Consider the following 21,935-nt stretch of genomic DNA (forward strand, 5'->3'; position numbering starts at 1 on the left):
CCCATATTTACAACAGGAAATAAAGCTGAGCAACTGAAAATCAACAACTCTTCTTGACGGGGAATTGAGATTGCCGGGTAGACGGTTACTGCAAAATCTGGAGAGACAGGAGGACGCAGAGAGCTACGGCTGAGCTCGGGCAGATTAACATAAAACCTCCTACTAAAGGCCTATTTACCCCAGTTCCTGTTACCCGAGACACCATGTCCAGCTTTCAACAAAAACTTAGGTGAGAAAAAACACAGCCTAAAGAGACAAAGGAGCATCAGAACCAGCTTCAAATATGACATAGATTTTAGGATTATCAAACTGGGAATTTAAACTAACTATGGCTGATATGTTAAGGGCTCTAAAGGCAAAAATAGACAGCATGAAAGCACAGAGGGATAATGTTAGCAGAGAGATGGGAACTCTTAGAGTCAAAAGGAAATGCTAGAGATCAAAAGCACAGGCAAAGAAAAAAAGAACGCCTCAGATGGCTTCATCAGAGCTAGGGGTTTTAGTCGTGAACTGAATCATATGGCTGCCGGTGAAAGTCGATTCTGGACTGCTCTCTTCTGTGTCGGTCAGGCCACACCTGTGGTCAGGATGTTGACTTATTGGAAGGTGACAGAGGAGGAGCCCAGGTTGGGGAACGTACTTGGCTTAGAGCGAACATTCGCTAAGCACTTAGTATGTGCCAGGGAGTGTGCTGAGCTCTTATGTGGCTCTGTACCCACCCCCTCCACACGTTATGAAGGAGGTGGTATGAAATTATTTCCATTTTACAGATGAGAAAACTGAGAGGGGAGCGGACAACTTGTTCAAAGACCCATAGGTGGAAACATTGGAGCCAGATCTGGAAGCCAGGCAGCCAGGGTCCAGGGCCTGTACCTTGAACACCATTTATCCTGCCCCCTGCTTACAACACCTGGCTTCCTTCTCCACAAACCTGTGTTGTGTGGCACTTGTGGAGGAGCTGGAACTGGCTGGCCTGGAGAAGAGAAAACTCAGTGGATACACAAGAGAGTAGTTGGTCTCAGAGGGACTCCATGGAGGAGGGGATGACTTATTTGCGGCTCCAGTGGGCAGACCCAGGACTCAGGTGGAAATTAGAGAGGGGCAGCTTTCAACTCCGTTGAAGGAAACTTTCCAAAGAGGCGGAACTGCCCAAATGTGGGTTGGCTGTGGGTTTCCTGTCACCAGGAGTGTCTGTCCGGGGCAGTGTGGCCGGGTGGGAGGAAGGCTGAGGAAAGTCTTCAAGCGTCAGAGAGGAGGTTGGAAGAGATTGACCACCAGGGTCTCTTCCAGCTCTGAGCGTTGGCATTCTGGGACAGATGGGGTTGCCTTTCCTTTCTTCTATTTTGGAGAAAACTGGATTTGTTGATCCTTTCCTGATGTCTTGGCTGTGAAACAAAATGGGATGAATTTATTGAAGACCATCATGTGGTCCAGCTCAGTGTCCGGGCTTTTAAGAGGATATGGACAATTCTGGGGTTGGGGTTAGGGAACTGGCAATGTTATGGTCATTTCAGGCCACCAAGAGGTTAGATTACTTTAGCCACCTGGTGTAACTTGTGGGGGCTCCTGGCAAGAGCTGATTCATCAGGATGAGGGTGCGAAAGGACGATGATGAGAGGCTGTGCAGAGTGCAGAGGAGCTCAGGGGTTTCAGGTCTTGGAGGTGGATCAGTTCTAAATGACAGCATAAGGTCCTACCTGTGGCCATCCCTGGGGCTGGGGCAGGGGAATGGAGAATCAGGACCAGTGGAGTCAAAGAGGTGTGCTCAGTGAGGTCAAGGGCAGGTGCAGATGATGGTGGGAGGTCCCCAGGAAGGGGCACCCGCTCAGAAGGGATGTAGGCAGTTCGCTAACAGTGTGGAGGGGTTAGCCTGGCAGACTCGTGGGGCTCTGAGGAGGAGACGTTGTGGCAGGATGGTGTGGTAGAGCAGTGGCCTGGAATTGGCGCTGGGGGCAGCGAGTACGCAGACCCCTCTGCCTTGCGCAGAAAGTCGTGGGGAGAGGAGGGAGGCGTGCTCTCCATTGGAACGGGTGATGGGGAGCAGCGTCTGGGGCACTGCTGGAGGCAGTGCAGGTCATGTTAGGAGCACAGACTTCCACGGCACTTGTGACTTCACAACCCGTTATGTCACCTTTGAGCCTCTTGGGAGGTTATGGGATGGCAGGCTTACCTCCCGGGTCTGCGGGGTTCTTCTTTGTTCTCAGGTTTGAGCACACCGCTCACCAGCACTCCCCCAACAAACATTAGCTTTCCTTCCTCTGTGTGCAAAATTATTATTTTAAACCTACTTGGTTTTACCACTGCTTTAACCTCAGTTTTCTCATATGTAAAATGGGATAATAACAGTTCTTGTATCCCTTTGGTTGTACAGATTAAATGAGATGAACAAAAAAAGGGCTTAGCAGAGGATCTAGCCCATAATAGACACTAGAAAAATGTTACTTCTATTATTATTATTGTTATCGTTATCATCAAGGAGTGTTTGCCACAGCAGAGGTTCCACAGCACAGAGCGATGGGGTCAGGGTGGGGAAGGGTGGCCTGGCTGGGCAGGAGGGCAGTGGGAGACGAGGCGGGGAGGTGGGACCGTCGGTGGCAGGGTGGGAGACCTGCGGCGCTGCTGCGCCCGAGGCGGCGGCTGTGCGCTGTGGGGCTGCTGGGACTTTTTCCTCCGTGGGCTTTCTCTGTGCTGTCAGCCTGGCTGCAGACTACACAGGCAAATGAGCTCAGGCTTCGAGGGGAAAATCCCATTAAAGTCATCAAAATCACAATTTGTATCATTTTTAGAACTTCTGCCTGAGGAGCTAAGAAATCTTCGTAATAAATTATTAACTCTGGGTTGTATTATAAGAATTTCCCCCTACAAACAAGCAAATTACTATTTCCCTTTTGGTGCAACAGAGGACAGGAATTCTCCAGTCTCCTAGATCTGTCTGGAATGGAGAAGGGGGTCTTCAGGCCCGGACTCTGACACTTCTGAGCTTGTGAATGTCCCTCCTGGGAGGAAGGGCTGGGACTGTCAGTGCCTGTGACCGTGCTCTCCTACCTACCTACGTCTCCTACGGGACGCCTACCACTCCCCCTCATGCTCAGCCCACCTGGGAACTCAGGCAGTACTGTGTTGGTCGCCCGTGTTGGCCGCATGGCAAGCCGGTTCTGAGTGAGGGCTCTGGAGTTCTGTGGTCCTGGAACCTGGTGCCTGCACCTATTGGCCGTGTGATCCAGTCAAGTTGCTCAGCCTCATTGAGGCTCAGTTTCCCTGTCGACAAGAGGAAGAGGGGATGCCAGCGTGCCCCACACAGTGTTGGTGTGAGGACAGAACAGGAGGCTCCTGTGTAAGGTCCTCACACATGAGAACACGCAGTAGATGTTATTTATCCTTATTCTTATCCTCAGAGAATGCCTGAATGCCACAGGCAAGGCTCCTGCCCCCTCAGGCTTCTATCTGGGGGCGGCACAGGAAGTGGGCGGGGTGGATGCCAGGTAGAGGAGAGGAGAGACCTGTGCAAGTGTAGAGGAAGGGCGAAGACTTTCAGGGGCCTCAGTGTGAGGGGGTGGGTTTGATGACTCTGGAAAGCCTGTTTAAAATATGTCTATATATACACACAGCACATATAATGCAGTGAGATAATATGCTAAGAAACTATCTGGACAATGCATCCAGTTAAATACTTTACTTGTATGATCTCATTTAATGCTCCTAACCAACCCTTCCTGGTTGGCTTATTTTCCTCACTGAAGAGATGAGGAAACTGAGGGAAGATACTGGGTACACAACAGGGTGAAAAGTTTTACATTGCGTTTACCTGGCAAGGCATGTGCAGTAGTTTGGCTGCGCAGTGTGACTTTAAGCCTCTGTGCTCCTTGCTCTTGGGTGCCCGAGGGTGAGGCTGGGTGATGGGGCTGCTGCGGCTGCGTGCGGAGCTCCTGGGGAGAGAGCGTTGCTTCCTTCTGGAATGCTCTTAGGAACGGGGGCGTAGTAACTTAGACAGATTGCTCTCAACAGACTCATTTAAGAACAGAATCTGGTGTCAAATTACGGCCTATGGAATAAGTCTGGAGAAATCCCACGCTGTTGGTTCCCTGGGGGAGCACTATAGATTCTTTTGCTATTAACCTTTCTCTGGGCATCTGAGCCTCTTTAGAATGGACACTTGGGTGACCATTTCCCACCTGTTTTGGCCCTGGGCGTGGCTGGCTCCTCATTCATACCTCGTGGTTTGGGAGTCAGGAGCTAAGAGGCAGAAAGTGCGCCATGGGGATTTCAAATTCTGTTGGGGACCTGCCTATGGTAAAGGAGTCGCCTCCAGTGTCCCCTGGGGCTGCCTCACAGCTCACCAGTGATCCCTAATATCCCAAAATGGGCTTTCACCACAAAGGGCTCCGTGAGCTCGTGACCTGTCACCTGCACCCGGTTTTCCCTTCCATTATCCTGGAGTCAGAACACTGCATCTGTGCTGGGGGCAAAACAACCCACAAATAGCCACACACAACCTTGAAAGATGAACCCTTCATTGCCTTGGAGAAGCTTAGCCCCAGGAAAGTCTGATGGCAGCACCTAAGACTGGCCATTAGAGCCCATAACAGGCAGATTTGGGGTCATAATCTCTAAAGGTGTCAACCTAGTGAGTGTGGGCCAGGTTCTGGCTGGTTCTGGGGAAGTTTATTTTTCCAGCTCTACAGACTGAGGGCAACTGCTGGGATTGCTCTAGATCTCTGACTGGTTCCTAGTAATAGCTACCTGGTTTAAAAACTCCAGCTGACCGTCTGGGCCCCGGGGGCCACGTGCAGGAGCCCTCAGAGCTGCACTGCCTGTCTGCAGAGCTCCCAACCGGGGAAGCAGGGCAGGCCCGGGAGCCTCAGACTTGGAGGGTCTCACCTCCTGATAGAGCAGCACGGTTGCCTGCACGCTCTTCTTTTGTTTGCTGCTTTTTTGGATGATGTGTGTGTTGCCTCCTGGTGTAGAGAACTCAGGCGGATGCTCTCAGGCCCGTGGCTGTGCTGTTTTCTAGTAACAGAGCTTGTGTGGTGCAGAGCCCTGGCCCGAGCACTTTGTGTGTGTTAGCTCATTTAATCCCTTCAAAGGCTCTGTGAGGTGGGGACTTGATTCCCTTAATTTTACAGATGAGGAAACCCAGGAACAAAATGGCTAAGTAACTTTCCAAGGCCAGGCAGCTGGTAAGCGGTGGAGCTGGCATCTGAAGACTGGATCCTCTGTCTCTTTCAAGGAGTGGCCCGAAAAATTGGACCAGCGGATCCAGTATGCCACCGAGAATGTCTGTGGGCCAACTATTCTAAAGTAAACATTGCTATCTTTAGGCCCTGTTTCCCCAGTTTGAACAGATCTGTAACTAGCAATCCCTTTTAACAAGCTCCTTGATTTGGTTGTCTTGGCATAGATTTCATCTAGGAAGGTACTGGAAGTAGCTCTGATCAAAGCTAGTTGTCCAAAGGGAGTTTTATTTCCTTTGTTTTTTAATGACAGAGATAGGAGTGTGGCTACGCCTGCCGTGGGTGTGGCCACAGTGGAACATAGCCTGTGACAGTGCTAACTGGAGGGTCTCCGTCACCTAGACACCTGAGTGTTGGCGCGGATCCAGGATGATTTTCTAAGGAGGTCCCCATCTCCGCCAGCCAGCAGTTGCTCCGCTCCCACTGCGAGGCTTCAGGCCCTCAGTTTGCGGAAGAGGGGGTCGGTGCTGCTTCCAGCTAGGGCTGCACTGAACTGCGGGCGCAGGGTTGCTTCCCTCCTGCCGCTTGGGAGCAAGCAGAGTGCTGCCCATTGTTGCTATTTGGCTCAGAGGAGCACTATTCAGACCTGATTGCTTGGAGAATGTATTGCCTATGAATCTTCCATTTATTCTAAAAGTATTCCCAGATCCAGCCATTCCATTGGATAACTGAAGCCCCATGGAGTCCTCTTAGAGTTACATTTACTGAGCAGCACTTTGTGGTTGGTGCCAGCACCTGCCGAGGGACACTGTAAGAAATAGCCTCGGGAGCCGCTCCCTGGGTCTGGAGGACATTCAGGACCTCTCAGCTTGCTCTTCAGGGAGGGCTGGGGGAGACTCTGCCTGGTCAGAGTCGGCAGAAGAACCTGTGAGCAGTGGACAGTTTTCATCTCATGGAGTCTGTGCAGTGACGCACCAGGGTTCGCTGTTCCACCTGGCAGCGAGAAGGGCCAGGCGCGGTCCCTCCTGTAGCAAGCTCATAGGCCTCTGGCCTCAGTCTTGGCTTTGAGGGTGTGGAGAGCGTGATGTTTGAGAGCACGGGCTCTGGAGCCAGGCTGCCTGGGCTCAGTCCCGACTCCTTCGCCTACCAACTGCATGGTCTTGGGCAGGTTACTTGGCCTCGCTAAACCTCATTTCTTCATCTACAAAATGGGGGCGATGAGTGCTTGCCTTATTGGGCAGTGAGGTTTAAGTGAGGGTCCCTGTGCGGTGCAGAGCCCACGCCTAGTGTGTCATGCATGTTCTCTGTTGGCTCCAACTGACTATTGTGGTCCCATCCTATGCCCTCCTCTTGCTTTCCTTTCTGCCCTCTCCACCTCCAAGTATTTTTTGCATCATTGTGAGCTGCCTTCAGTCTTTTTCTGGAAAGTGATGAGGCATGAAAGAATGAGTGAATGCATAAATAAAGTCACATAACCATCACTAATAGGCGCAGTTGTTTGGGGACTCACGTACTCTTCTCAAAGTCTTCCATTTTTATTCTTCCATTCCAATTTTATCCCGAAAACTCTCTTGCAATATTGTTTTACCCTGAATCTTTATACAGAGGTCCCTAGGTCTTCGTTTTGGGTATTAAATAGCTTGCAAAGATGTGGCTTTTGTGTGTGCGTGTGAATGTCAAACTAATCCACAAATTCTCAGTGACATCTTCAGTAGAGTTGAAGTAAGTGAGGAGGATCAGCTTTATTTTACCATGAAGTTCTGGTTTTAGAAAGAACTGTTGGGTGGTAAAACTCCACGTGCAAGTTCTGGAGGCCAGGCGTAACCATCTGAAATGAGGGATAGGAAAGGATGGGAAATGGATTAGAGCTGCCGCCTGTGGGGTGCTAGGAGCCAGCCAGCCAGATACTGCGGCGGATGTGGGGACCTCAGATTCCCCGTCTCTGTTGGAGTTCCATCTTTGGACTGCACTCACCTCAAGGCAATGTCCCTGGGGAGATACATTCAGTCATCTTGCGGACAGACCAGAGACCCACACGGCAAGATGGTCACAGGGAATGGGGAGAAAAGAGTGGGAAGTGGTTGAGGTTGGGTATAGTGGGCCTGAGATGGAGAAGGCTAGATGGATTTGGCAGGGCTGAGATGGGGCATGCACTGGAGGAGGGGAAGCCTGAGGACAGAGAAGGCCCTGGGTTGGGGGAACGAGGGCTGGGTGCAGAGGAGGGGGCTGGAAGACAGGTGTCAGTGGGTGGTCCACTCCTTGGTGAGTGGCCTGGGCACCTGCAGCCCCCCAGGGTAGAATCAGCTGTGCTGAAGGTAGCTGACCGGCCACTGGGCCCTGCGTGTCATTGTCCATGGCCTTTCATGGCCACCGGTGCTCCTGTGCCCATGCACTTTGGGCAAAAAGCCAGCCTTCACTCCTGCGGGCAGCTTGTCTGCTAGCTCTGCCTCCAGCAACAGCATCTGTAGCTGCCTGCTGCACGTTACAATCTTATTAATTGTGTGATTGTAGGAAACTCACTTCATCTCTCTGAGCCTCAGTTTCTGCACCTACAAAAAAGAAAGAATAGTAAAGACAATACCTCTCTGATCAAGTTGGAGCAAAGCTCAGCATAAAAGGCGTGAGCAGCTAAGCACAGCCCCTGTGGCGGACTTAACACACCCATGCGGGATCTTCCTCAAGGCCCTCCCGGCACGGCCGTGGGGTTCTGTCTGTGTGAGGAGCTGAGTGCCCTGGCTGCTTTTGTGTCGGTGACCTTATTTGATCCCTATTAATGCTTTTGGGGTCTGAAGGGAGACAGAAGCTCTTCTTACCATTTTGCCAATGAAGTGATTGAGAGCCAGAGAAACGAGCCTGTCCGTCCTCCTCTGGATGCCAGTGTCGCTTTTCCTGACACCTGGGCTCTGATTTGGACTCTCCTCCCTGCTCGCGGTGCCCCCTTGAGCCGGTCTTTGCCCTCCCCAGCCTTCAACCTCCCATCTGAAAATTGATCAAGGGGGGAACCCCAAATCCTTTCCAGCTCAGACACTGCCGGGAGCTGTGGGTCTGACGTCAGAGGCCTCAGTCCCTTCCCTGAGCCGAGCCGGGGGGCCGGGCTCTAGACACACAGGTGGGCGCATGAATGCAGGCACCCAGCCACCAGCTGCCCAGCACACTGCCGGGGGACTCGTGCCAGACACGCTGGGTGATGCAGAGGTGTGCAGGGAACCCCTCAAGACAGACGGGGTCCTGAGGGGCTCGTGGGCCAGCCATGGCTCTGTTCGAGTCCAGGCAGCACGTGCTCGTTGCCACTTACCTGAGAGACACTCTTAATTTATATTTATATTCAAAAAATTTTACTAGGTAATACATGCAAAATGATAAAAATTTCAGATAATACCAAATGTATACAGTGGAAAGCAAGTCTCCTCCCCACTCCTTTCTCTGACACCCAGTTCGCCTCCTGGGAGGCAACCGCTCTTACCGGTTTCTTCCGTGTTCTTTAGAGATTTACATACAATACTTCGGTGACAGTAAGGTATATGTGTGGATTCCAGAATATACCCCTGTAAGTCCCCTCTTTTTGAACACAAATGGTAGCATACTATATGCAGTGTTCTGTTTTTGCTCTTTTCCATTAACAAATATTTCTTGGAGACTGTTCTGTACTGATAGAGTGCTGCTTCATCCTTATTCACAGCTGCATAGTGTCCAAGACATGGGGATCAGAACTTGTTTGACGAGTCTCCTATTGGCTGCTTCCAAGCTTGTTCAGAGAAGGCTGCGGGGAGCGTCCTTGTGCACATTTATTTGGGCGCAGGCGGGAGACTGTACCTGCGGGAGGAGTTCCCAGAAGTGGGGTGGCTGGCTCAGTGCATATGCATTGTGGATTCTGAGAGGTGGAGCCCTGCTCCCCAAAGAGGCCCTCGAAGGGAGAGGGCCTGCTCCCAGGCTGCCGCCCTGTGGCGTCAGCCTCTGGGCTCATTGTGGATCTGAGAAATGAAAAATGGTACAGTGCGATTTTAACTTGCTTTTCTCCTATGAGTGAGGTATGGCTTCTTTCTGTATATATATATATACTTTTTATTTTGGAATAATAATTTTTAATTCACAGACAAGTTGTGAAGATACTACAGAGAGTTCCCACACACCCCTCACCCAGTTTCACCTGTTGTTAACATCTTACCAACCACAGTCCACCTGTTGAAACTAAGAAACCAACATTGGTGCGATACTAATAACCAAACTACAGACTTTCTGGGGCTTTTGGGCAGTTTTCACATTTGGGGGAGGGTAAGGTAGAGGTGTCAGGCGAAGGTGGCGTTGCAGGCGCCGGAGTACCGGACAGGTCCTGGGACCTCTGAGTCACCCCATTCCCAGGACAGTGCGGCCCACGGCCCAGGCCTCCCAGCTGGAAAGGAGGACTCAGGGGAGAAATGATGGCTGTTTCTCTTCAGTCCTTTTGGAGAGAAATGCAGTTGTTAAATCACTTATTGGCCCTTTATTGCTGTTCTGTCAGCATTTCCGGAGCTTTTGATATTCCGGAAGAGGGACTGGCTTGTGCCAAGGCATAGGGGTATGAAACCTCATCAGCTTTAGAAATCTCGGTGACGCGGTAGTGCTTCTTTCTAGGAAAATCAGCTCGTCACAGGTCAGGCTTAGACTAACAACCCCAGTCTCTGCCCCTGTTGTCCCTCCCGGAGGCAGCACGGGGGTTGGTGTGGTGTGTATCCTGCCAGAACGTTTTCTGGAAAGCAGGAACTTTTAGGGTGCTGCCAGGGGTGGGGGTGGCTGGAGATGACCGTGGGCAGCTGCTGGAGACTCTCGCCATCTTTCCTTGCTCACACTCATGAGGGATGTTATGTTCATCCCTCCCCTGCAGACGCACTTCATGCCAACAAGTTGCTTCACAGCATGACCTCGCTTGAGTCACAGCCGCTTGGCGAGGTGGGTGGGGACCGTCTTATCGTGCTCTTGGACAGACAGAGGAAGCTGAGGCCCAGAGGGTGGAGTAGCTCGTCCCAAATCACACAGCCAGTAAGAGGCAGAGTTGTGCTTGAATTCACTTAGTTGTTTCCTGAAGAATAGCAGTTGTACCGACAATAGTGATGGTGGAGCTAGGTCAGCGTGCTCACTGCACGCATTATCTCATTTAAACCCCGGGACGACTCTGTGGGCTCAATACTGGTGTTAGGCTCGCTCCACTGGTGAGGAAGTTGGGGCAAGAGGGTGAGGCTGGCAGGCTGAGATGGGGAGCTGGGATGCTAACCCAGTCTTGCCTGGCACCCCACCTGCAGCCTCACCACTCTGCTTGCCATCCTCCCATCTGTGCCTTTCTCTCACCCCACAGCTGCCTCCTGTGGTAGTTGAGAGTTTACTGGGCATTTTCACTGTCGCTCACAGCTCAGCGGGTCCAGTCCTTTGGTGCTAGTTCCTGCCTTAACCCCCAGGGCTGTGCCTCTGTCTGCCCCACCTGCCTTCAGGGCTCTCTCATCCACTCCCTACCTGAGCCCAGCATCTTCTCCTCTTATTGCTTTTCCTCTAGAATGGTTCCTGAGCACTGCTGGGTACTGGGTACTGCTCCGGCTACAGCAGGGAACAGAGCAGACGAAAATTGCTGCCCTCAGTGAGCGTCCACTCTCCTGGAACAAAGCCAGTTCTGACCCTGAGGCCTGGGGGCCTCTCCAGGTCCAAACCTGACTCTCCCTGTGCTGGGCTCTGAATGTTCGACCCTCCTGGTGTTTACTGGGACAGTGGCACGTTCTAGTGTCCACTCTGGGTGTCCTGGGTATTTCCCCCTCAAGGCCTGCCCTCCTCCAGACACCCAGGGATGTCGCTGCAGGCTCAGGGCGGGTCTCCGGGCTGCTCCTGGGGACAGTGCGCCGGCGTGATTTACTGGGCCTCACCGCGCCACATGTCTTTAAAATTACAGTGCCCGTTTCCTGCTGAAATAATTTCCACAAAGAGTGGCTCCTATTACTGCAAGAGGCGTGCAGACGTCATGATTTATTATTATTTATGGTCCCAAGGCCTTGTTTATGCAAGACGGGTTAGGTGCGTGCGATAGAAATGCCATTATGCAAATGACATTGAATGTCCTTACTGCGCCTAAATAATTTTTGTGTTGGACGATTAAACCTCATCTGTTATTGATATGGGCTGCAGTCGGGCTATTACAGAGTCCCAACAGTACTTACTCCCAGTAATGGGAAAATTGAGAGAGAGAGACCAACACAATTGCCTCAAGTGGGCTGTGATGGTCTGGAAGGAGTAGAAGATGTTGGAGGCCGCACAGAGGGAGCCCGCGGACTCCTCCGGATGAACAAGGAAGGCAGTGCCCGGCAATAAATTAAGCCTCGGGTTTGAATGGGTGCCTTGGAGGATTTGCGGCCTTCCAGGAGCATGATTTAGCTATTTGATTTAGCTAGGGATAGCCCCACCCCGAGTTCCCGGGTGGCCGGTGCTGGGAAGCTGTGAGCGTGGAGGGGAGGAGGCAGGGGAGGAGGGTGGCCGCCAACGACACTGGGCATCCAGTCTGGTGTGCCAGTACCACAGCCGCCTGCCACCGGGCCCCTGCACGCAACCGCCCGCCTGGGCACTCTCTCTCTCTCTCTCTCTCTCTCTCTCTCGCTCTCGCTCTCTTTTTTGACACAGCTGTGAAGTCCCATTTTGATCAGTGTTGATAGCTTATGAATTCCAAAATTGACAAAATTTACAGAAAAATGAGGATAATCCATCTTCCTTAGCGGCCTGTCAGGAGCTGGCCATACTTCATAATCTCCAATTACAGATGCTATTTTCCGACATTTACATGCAGATATTAGAACCAAATGAAAATGAGAAACAAAGAGAGAATGGAAATGCAGCTATTTATATGTATAAAAGACAAACAGGTAAATTCGAGACATTTAGATTGGATTTGGGGCCCCTTTAGGAGGCCGGAAAGAGACAGCCTTGAGCACATGGGGTTTCAGAATAAAATGGTAAGATACGTGGCCTCACCAGGCCTGCCTATTTGGGTTAAAAATGGGTCAACTCTGCTGGAACAGCTGGGGACACTTGATTTGGGTGGGGGCGCCTAGGGCATCCCCCAGGATTTCGAGAGGTCTCAGGGGATCACCCAGAGCTCATGCTAAGCCATCGAGTCCACATATATTTCACAAATGAGTGAGTTTAGAACCTTCAACATTCATTGGAAAAAAAAAGGTGTGTGTAGTGGGGAGGCAGGAAATGCCACTTGAGTCAGCTCTCTCTCCAAGGCACATTTCAAAACGTTGGCACCTTCTGGAACCACTGCATAAACTGCTCCTGAGCAGGGGATGTGGGAAAACACCACTGCCGTCAGAAGGGCTCTGGCCAGGTGCACAGGGAGTTGCACCAATAAGCTTTTAAAATGGGACATAAATAATAAAATTAATGGGCAGAGAAGAAGTTCTGAGATATGGATCATCCGCTTCCTTCTCGAGGCTAATCTGGCCGAGAGAGGAGTGTCTGGAAGGAGGCTTTGTAATGAAAATGTTCTTCCCATAAAATGAAGGGAGAATGGCCCTGTTGCCCTCGCGGCTGTGTGCGGCACTGGCTTCTGGAAGCCGGGATATTAATTAGCACTGCTTTGGATTAAACTCTCCCAACCATGTCGGATGGTGCGAGTTCTTCTCTTTGTGAGCCTGACACGGGTGGCAAGGAGAAGTCCGCCTGGGTTTTCCCAGCTTCCTGTTATTATTGAACTTTTCTTTTGTTTGGGGATCAGACCTGTTCCTCTCCTGGAAATGACGACGAGCTGTTTCGGCGTTTTCCCGGGCGGCTGGGCAGAGACTGTTCTGGATCAGGCAGAGGACGTGGGGATGATCGGATGGGAGATGTGAACACCTCTGCCTTTGGCTTGAAAGCTCTTGTTTGTTTGTGTGAAGCCTCTTTCGAGTCAGCACTTTTATATTATTTGAGGTTTGATTTGTGGGAGACAGCTGAGGGAAATAAAACCAGGAGGCTAACTTTAATGTATGTACGTATGTATATGAGAGAGAAAAAGGAATTGTTAAAAGTCAAATTCAAGCCGAGCTTTCAGAAGTGTTTGTTTACAGGTCCAGTCTCGAGGCCAATGGCTTGCTTGTTTAAGTAAATGACGGGTATTAGCGCAAAGAATGATTATTATGCTTTGTTTCCAGGTGCAAATGCAAGATTCATGGAATTAACACAGAACTGCAAAATATGAATGTATTTTCAGTAATTAAAAGCAAAGGCTCTTACGTCAAGTTAACCTTGATAAAAAGATGTATAAATGGAAACACCGTTGTTACCTTGCTGGCTTTTTTCTCTGTTATATACATTTGCTAAAATTCAGGCTTACACATAATAGCTACAATCGAAGCCTTGCATCTCCTTCCTTTAGTTTCTGATCTTAAAAGCCAGAATGGTACCTTCATAAAGAACCAAGCAAGGAGTCGATTCTTCCCTAACAGCGCCAACAGTGTCCCACGTTTCTGCTTCTTTCTCTATTGTGTCCCACTAATGTTAAGAGGAATCGCTAACATCGACAAGAATCTGAGCACGGCTATCCTCTGAGTTTATCGTGTAGGCTGTCCTCAGAGTCTAAGCGGGGAGAAGGGAGGATAAAGGTAACGGCATCTATGACTGAACCCGTCTGGCAACATTTCCTCCAGGAGGTCATTCTTGAGCCAGGACCTGAAGGGGTGGACAGACAAGGACTTCAGGAGAGGAGAGAAAAGAGGCTCAGGGTGGAGGATTGGCCTTGTTGCAGGTGTAGTGTCAGGAGCAGTAGGTGTCTGGTGAGGTCATGGAGCACGGGAAGATGCGCCTGGCCTCGCAGTTGGAATTCCTCCCTGGGCCCCAGCGCCTCACTGTGGTGAAGACCAGAGACCTGGGGGATCAGACAGAACCTGAGTCTCACACCCTCTCAGCAGCTTACTCAGCTCCTCTCCCCTCGGTTGTCTCATCTGGACTGGGATGGGGTTGATGCTGGGCGGAGAGGGGCTGTACTGTGGAGCTCAAGATCTCCGACTTGGAGCTGCACTGCTGGGGGGTGATTTGGACACGTTCTTTGGGCCCCTTGTGCCTCATTTTCATCGTCTGTAAAGGGGGATAATGATACTCTCCCCATAGGGTTGTTGTAAGGGTTAAATAAATTAATGTATTTTATCATGGAGAATAGTCGCCAGAGTGTCGTGAGCATCCAGGAAATGCAGTTCTTCTGCCCGTTACTCTGTGTGTGAGGGTTGAGGTGAGAGCTGGCAGAGGCTTCTGACTTGCAAACCGAGGTGTCCGGGTCGGCGTGGGAGGCCCAGCCCCCTCAGCCTTTGTGTTCTGGTGCTTCTCTACCCTGTTTCTGTTTAGCCCTAGCGAAGCTTGGTGACAAAGAGGACACTCCATCCTGAGCCTGTCTGCTTGCCTTTGCAGAACATCGCCTGTTGGAAAGTTCTTTCCTTCATGATGGGCAGCAGAAGGGGCAGAGAGGTGGCCTTGGCCTGAGGAGTGTGTGTGCACGTGTGTGTCACCACTCAGCCCCCCAACCCCCCCCCCCCCCCCCCCGCCATTGATCTTGCAGTGCAGAGGGAAGCCTTTTCATTTCTTTCCGGCCCCAGGATAAGCTTCTCTTCTCCCACAGCTGGGAAGTGAGTCCAAAAGAAAGTGAACTACGAGCGTCTTGGGAAGCCCCCTCCACTCCCACACCAGGTACTTTAGGATGGGGCTCCCCTTTGCACGCCCCCATTCCGGCCCCTTGGTAGCCAAGAGGCCTGCGTTCCTTTGGGGGAATGGGCCCCCCTGCCCTCCTCCCTTCCTAGCCCTGTAGCAGGATGGAACAGCCGGGACCCACCGTGGACCGCCAGGAAGAAGCCCGTGGAATCTGGCTGCTGTGAGATGAATCTTAGTCTCTGGAAGCCTCCCTCCTCTTCTCCATATCAGGATCTGGAGCCGCTCGTCACACAGGCAGGCGGAGCTGAAGCAGACCCTGGGGTTCCCCGGACAGGGAGCCCCCGCCCCCCAGCCCCACATCTTCTTAATTCAGGAGGCCTTGACTGCTGAGTCCTAGCTCTCGTCCTCCAGAAGTGGAGCTTTGTGGTCCGAACCTGTCATTTCTTCTCTTCTGTTTGAGAAGATAAGAATGGGATGCTTGGAGCCCAGGGCAGCGTTCTCTTCCTGCTCTTCTTGGAGATTTCTTGAGGTTCAGGGGCCCCAGTTCCTTTGCTTCTTCCCTGTCGCCCTCGTCCAGCTTCACTCAGGATGGATCTTGTCCAGGCCTCTCGGGGGAAGCAGGAGGCTGCCCATGGGAGCCTCCCCATCTCCAAGGCAGAGAGACGCAGTGCCAAATGACCGGAAGAAAATAATGTGGGACAAATGTCCTAAATGTGGTGCTTGGAAAATGCCACAGGAATTCCGAGAAGGAGGTGATTTCGGCCACAGAGCCTTCGGGAAAGCACCAGGAGGAGAGGACAGCTGAACTGGACCTTAGAGGACAAGAATTTCGCCAGGGGCGAGGATGGGAGAACAGTGTGAGCAAAGGTGTGAGTGGAGTGGCCTGGCTGCTCAGGGGCTAGTGTGTGTGTGGTGTGGTTGGAGGAGAGGGCAGTGTTCTGGAAGGAGGGTAGATCCAAGTCGAGGATGGGAAGTAGGCTGGGATCTGGATTGGGGCCCCGAGCGATTCAGGTCAACATTGCCCCGAGGCAGTGGGGGCCCAGGGATTGGTTATAAGCACAGAGCACTCTGGCTTGCAAATAGCACGCTGGTTAGGGAGGAGAGAAATGAACGCTTTTTAAAAAATCACACACAAGGTCACTTTCCATGTCTTATGAACTTGTGGTGAGCTCTGCCTTGACTGAGAGCAGATGAGCCAGCCAGGGGGCAAGGCCACGAGAAGAGCAGCAGCGAGCTTCTCATTCCCCACCAGAGAGACCATGTCCAGAGCGAGCAGTGGAGGACCTGGAGCCCTGCCTTGGATCCCAGGGGGTTGGTGCTGGTGCCTGTGGCCTGAGAGGATGTTTGTTGGGAATGGAGCCCCAGAGGGCACACTCCAGACCAGCTTCGGGGGCCTAGGAGGGCAGAATTAGCACTTTCTCACAGCCAGAGCTGTGTGGCCATGGACTGGCTGCCTCATGAAGTAGTGAGCTCCCCGTCACTGGTGGGTTTCAGGCATCAGAGAAAAATCAGCCTCCATAAGCCCTGAGCTCCTTTGGGTGCTGGGATTTGGGGCTCACTAAGATTTTTTAAGTGGTAATGGGGGAAAAACCAGGGCCTCCTGATTAGTCATTGCCGGAAAGGTTTCTCCCAGCCAGAAACCACAATATCTGATTTCAGTCTCCCCGCGGGGGCTTCCCCTGCTTCTCCACACCACCTGGGAGGGGCTGGGGCTGAGCTGGAGGGGCGCCTGGCAGGCTGGGAACAGGTGGGGAGAGATGAGTCAGTTAAACTTTGCAAATCTCTTCTTGGAAGCCCGGCAATTCCACTGCAAACCGTTCTGACCCGGCCCGGGCGCGGTTCTGGAGAGCCAGATGAATAAAGAGCAGGTCTCCTTCAGGCCAGTGGGACTTTCTGATGAATAAAAGCACCTCGAGATCACTGTTGTCTCAGTGACCCTAGGCAGCACCTCTGGACTTGTTGGCAGAGCCAGGCCATACTACCTGTCCCAGTTCATTTGGTTCCACAGGCGTTTATGTCATATCTGGACAGAGCTGGGCACTGGGCCAGGAGCTGCTGTCACAAAGATGAAGGAGATGCAGCCCCATCCTCATGAAGTTCACATTCTAGTTGGTGGATGAGGGCCCTAAACAATTAAATGTACAATGCAGAGTGATAAGTGCAGTGGTAGAGATATGCTCGCTTAGATGTTCTAGGAACACAGAGGAGGGGAAATCAGGGAAAGCTTCCTGGAGGAGGGAGGTCATTCAGAATCCTTGGCAGTATTTCCCCCTAGTAAATACTAACAGTAGCACTTTTTAGATTATGGAGTACTTTTGCAAGTATCATTCATAGTCTCTCCATTCAGCAAACATTTTTTTCCCCAAGTTTAATGAATCTTGATTAGGTTTAGTTGGAAAGGAATGCTAAAACCTTGTTTTTTGTTTTTCATTCTTTTTAATTGAAATTTTTATTTTGAGATCATTGTAGATTCACATGCAGTTGTATGAAATAATACAGAGGGATCCCATAGACCCTTATCCAGTTTCCCCCAATGATAACATCAGACTATAGTGCAGTATCCCACTGGGCTATTGGCCTTGTTTGACTCAAGATACAAGACAGTTCCACCACCACACAGATCCCTGCTATTGCCCTTTCCAGCCTTTCTAAAGTGTTTATTTACATGTCTGGCCCTGAGGACTCAAAAGAGGAGAAGAAAAAGGCCTGCCCTCAAGGCCTTGACCTTCATATCACCCTCTTTGTGCCTTCTCAAGACCTTGACCCCACATTGCAAATGAGAAAGGCAGCCTCGAACGTGAGCTGCCTGGCCTAGTTCCACACGGCATAGACCTGGCCTTGCCAGACTCGAACGCTGTCCTCCTGGCCCCAGGGCTGCTGGGCCTCCTCAGCCGCTTCCTCCCCGACGCTGCAGGCCTCTAGAGTCAGGGGCCTGGGTCGAATGGGCGGCACCTTCACCCCCACAGAACGTGGCCTAAGCCAGCCTAGCCACGTTGGGGAGAAACCTGTCCACTGGGCGAGCACCCTGCCTGGGTGGGGAGCAGACCCAGGGGAGGCCTCAGAGCCAGAAGGGCCCTGCTGGTTCTGGTCCACCTCCTTGGTTTGACAGATGGTGTCACAGAGGCCTCGAGGGGTGGGTCGGGCCCAGGTCCCATGGGGTCCATGGCAGAGCCAGGCCTCCAGGCTGCCTCCAATCACTCGAATCTCTGTAATAAGACGGGACTGTTCCTCACGCATGCTCTGCAGGTGCAGTGTCTGTGGGCCCAGGGTGCAGAAGTATGGAACCCTCCTCCTTGCTTGCAGATTCAGACCTCTCTCCGTACCTGGCGTATAGATTGGTCTGTGGTCAGGGTGCTTCACGGAGGAGGACGTCCCACGTCCCTCCCTAAGTGTCCGAGCTTCACCCTCAGGGCTGGTAGTGACATCTTCTCCAATTCTAACTCTGCTTCTGGGGTAACGGGTGGCACTGAGCTTGGAGCTGGCGCTCCTGGGTTCCCCACTCTGAGCTCCGTCTCCATGTCTGCCCACACCCCAGCATTCCCGAGGACATAATGGACCTGCAAGGGCTTCGCAGACTGGAAAGTGCTAGGCAGACGGGAGGCCTTATGCTTCTTGTTTGGGACTGTAGAGGTCCCTGCGATGGAGGGAAAACAGGCTTCAAGAGAGTAACTTCCTGGCTGTCCTCAGCCTCCTGGGTCCTCTCATGACTCCACGGTATTCACTGGGTGGCTCATGGGTGCTGGCAAGTGGTGCCATGGGTTACATATGAGCTGTTTGGGGTTTTTGACTTTAATTATGGAGCATTTCCAAAGTAGACGGAGTAGTCTAAACCTCTACTCAGATTCAACCATCATCGACTCACGCCTAGTCTCGTTTCATTGATGGCCCTGCTTCCCCCACATTCTGCTTTACTTTTTAGCAGCTTTATTGAAGTACAATTTTTATACCATGAAATTCCCTCGTTTGAAGTGAGAGTCAATGATCTTCAGTAATTTATAGAGTCGTGCCAGCAACTCCACAGTCCAGGTTGGGAACAGTCCATCCCTCCAAAAAGATGCCTCCTGTGGGTTTGCAGTCGCTGCCTCCCCGACCCCAGCTCCAGCCCCTGCTCTGCCTCCTGTGGCGGTGGATTTGCCAGTTCTGGACTTTCCGCTGGTGTCTGGCTTCTTTCATTAGCATGCTCTTGGGGTTCACCCACGTCGTGACACGATCACACCTGGTTCCTTTTTAAGGTTGACTAGCGTTCCATTGCACAGACAGCCCGCATTTCTTCACTGCCCTTTCGTTTGAAGCAGACTCCAGACATCACATCACTTCATCTGGAAAGATTTTAGAATGACTCTTTAAAAGACGAGGCTTTAAAAAGCATCACCATGATACCATTATCACACCTGAAAGTTAGCAAATCCTGTAACGCCATCAAATACTCATCGGTGTTGGCATTTCCAGTTGTGTCACTACATGTCATCATATTTGTTTTCAGTTGTACTTTTTAGTGTGTTTGTTGGAATCAGGGTCCGCACTGCGATGGGTTGATGCGTCTCTGAGTCTCCTCTAACCTGTAGGGTCCCTGTCCATCTGTCCTTTCCTGCTTTCAGATTCATCTGTTGAAGAGGGAATCCATACTCTGTCGTGTGGTCATTAGAGAGCAAACAATGTCAGCGGTGGCAGGGGACTTAGAGATCAAATGCAAGTCCTCAGACAGATGGGGAAGCAGAGGCCAGCGAAGGGACAGACCTGCCCACAGGCCCTGTCCCAGTCTGGCCGGCTCAGGCACCGGCCCCTCTGCCTCCTCACTCTCAGGTCCTCAGGCCAGGCCCTGGCACACGCCTCCCCTACTCCAGCTTGTGGCCTCCTCTGGGTGGGTGTGCAGAGGGGCAGGTGTCTCTTCCCTCAGGATGGGAGTGGTTGGCCTGGCTCTGGCCCAGCTTCTGAGGGCCACCTAAGGCCGGGCAGAGCCTGGAGAAGCTCAGCTCAGCAGGTGCTGGGGAGGCCTCGTGACCCGAGGCAGCCATCTGAGGTAGCAGCCTGCAGCCTCGTCCCCTGCACTGTCCCCTTCCCGCCGCCCCCTTCTCACGGTCTGTTTCTTTTCTCCTCCATGCTATGGCAGTGGAGCCCCGTGCTGATGAGACCGTACTCGGTGCAGCCCCAGGCAGTCCTTTTCCAGGTAATTTCCTAGGGACCCAAATGACCCCCAGCACGCACTTTCCTGGGTCCTGTGCCTCCCTGGGTCCCTCCGAGGCCTCCTTAACCCTTTGTGTTGCTTAGCTTCCCAAGGGCTCTCCCTGTCCTAGCCTTGGACCCTTGCAGTCACCCCGGCAGGCAGGCAGGCAGCAAGCGGTCAGACTTACACCTCATTTTATAATAAGGAAAATGAGGCTCAGAGCGCTGGCCTGGCTCTCCTGAGGTCACACAGCTGAGAAAGAGGCAGAGCTGGGGCAAGAAGCCGTGTTATTGCTCCCGGTTCACTGCTCTTTCTATCCTGGGGTCAAAGGCTCTAATGATGCAGACAGAAAAGAGCTAAGGAGGACCATTCCCCTCCCTGCACCTCCGTCTTTCCACGTCGGGAAGGATGACCCTGAGTGTCCTTCTAGCTCAGACGTTTGAGAGTGTGGGACTTCCCATCATCTGGAGCACGGTGTCTGTGAGGAGGGTGTGCACACCTGGTGGTCTTGACCTTGAGGCCTGGCAGGAACCTGTGGCAGTAGGCAGGGAAGTTTCATCCCAGTTGGTTGCATTAGGGTGGCCAGTCTGTGAACTGACGCTCAGTTCATTTCTCTTCTTGGGTCATAGTCAAGGACAGCAGCAGGCGGGCCTGGTGGGAAGGGAGCAGAAGCCCATGACATCCTAAGAAGAACTCCAAGAGCTCAGAGGGTAGGGATGTGGAAGACGGCTATTGCCTGTGACTGTCAGTGGCTGAGGGGGCGGGGGCTGTGCTCCCAAGTGCAGAGGTGCACCAGCACACGTACTCGTGTTGGACTGTGTGCATACCCAGGGTCTCTGCACCCTGCTGTCTAGCCCTTGGCTTCCCCAGTAACTATGAGAAATGGAAATAGATTGCCGCTGTTACCAGGAAAGGAGGCACCAATAATGCCTCTGTCTTCTCTTCTCTTTCTTTCTCCTGACCTTCCTTCCTATCTTTCTTTTTCTGTCATTCTCTCTACCTCTCCCAGACTCCACTTTCAGAAAGGACTTGAGATGCCCTGCAAAATAAACAATTACATGTATCTAAGTTAGTTCATTTAAGGCTGTAGAAAGGTCCAGAAATTTTGTAGAGGAAAGTGGAAGATCATTGCACCAGGTGCCAGCAAGGATGTGGTTGTGGCAATTGAGTACTGAATTTGACTGAGCTTCCTGGCAGCGAAGGCAAAGAGGGATGTGTAGTGGTTTCCAATGTTCCTGTTGTTCAATCAGAGGCAATTAACCATTCGTCAGGGGAAAAAACTTTTTCCTGGTAATGAATTTTAGGAGGGATTGAAAGGACTATTCTAATAGGCATGTCTCCAGAAGTTAAAAAAAAGTTCTTTGTACAGCTGTATTTTAATTGCCTCTAACCAATGTTGAGCGCCTGATATTCCATCACAGACCAGTGAGGGCACTGCCCAGGGGCTTTGACTAGTGGGAGACAAGGACTCTGTTTTCTGGTCACCTGACCTGATGAAGGGCAGGGGCGGGGGTTAGGGTATGCTCGGAGCTCTTGTGCAAACACTCCCCAGCTGGTTTTGATGGCTGTGGCTGAGTGGTGCTGCTGGACCATATGTTCACTCCTTCAACCAGCACTTCAGGGGCTCTGGGATGTTCCATGTTCCAGACTCTCAAGGCAGCCTAGAGGGAGAAAGACAAACAGCCGTAATACGTGGTCGGAAGTATGATAATGGAGGTCTGTGCAGAATGCCCCCATGTATGGAAGCACCAACAAGGGAGTCATGATTTTTCGTAGGAGTGTGGGGCCCAGGGGTGGCTTCACCAAGGAGGTGACATTTGGGCTGGGTCTTGTGGACAATGTAGGAGTTCTCTAAGTAGCTGACTGAGATGGGCCTTCAGGCAGAGGGAAGACAGTGCCTGGAGTGGCTGAGGAGCAGCCAGTGTAGGAGGTTCCAGGGAGCCCAGGGGATTGGGGAGAAAGCAGCTGTC

The 21,935-nt window shown here is 52.0% G+C and overlaps 1 protein-coding gene across 4 annotated transcripts in view; it reads left to right on the forward strand.

Annotated features, from left to right (window-relative positions):
* The window catches only part of PAX5 (paired box 5), a 185,400-nt gene that overhangs the window by 73,243 nt on the left and 90,222 nt on the right, over positions 1-21,935 (forward strand). For 2 of the 4 annotated variants that reach the window (XM_070519173.1, XM_070519174.1), the window contains exon 7: positions 19,912-19,968. The exons of the other annotated variants lie outside the window; for them this stretch is intronic. In XM_070519173.1, coding sequence (XP_070375274.1) covers positions 19,912-19,968 — 57 coding nt within the window. The remainder of the gene's footprint in view (positions 1-19,911; positions 19,969-21,935) is intronic. 4 annotated transcript variants of the gene reach the window in all.

This window comes from Equus asinus, chromosome 10 (genome assembly GCF_041296235.1).
Source record: "Equus asinus isolate D_3611 breed Donkey chromosome 10, EquAss-T2T_v2, whole genome shotgun sequence".
In the NCBI taxonomy this organism is placed as follows: domain Eukaryota; kingdom Metazoa; phylum Chordata; class Mammalia; order Perissodactyla; family Equidae; genus Equus; species Equus asinus.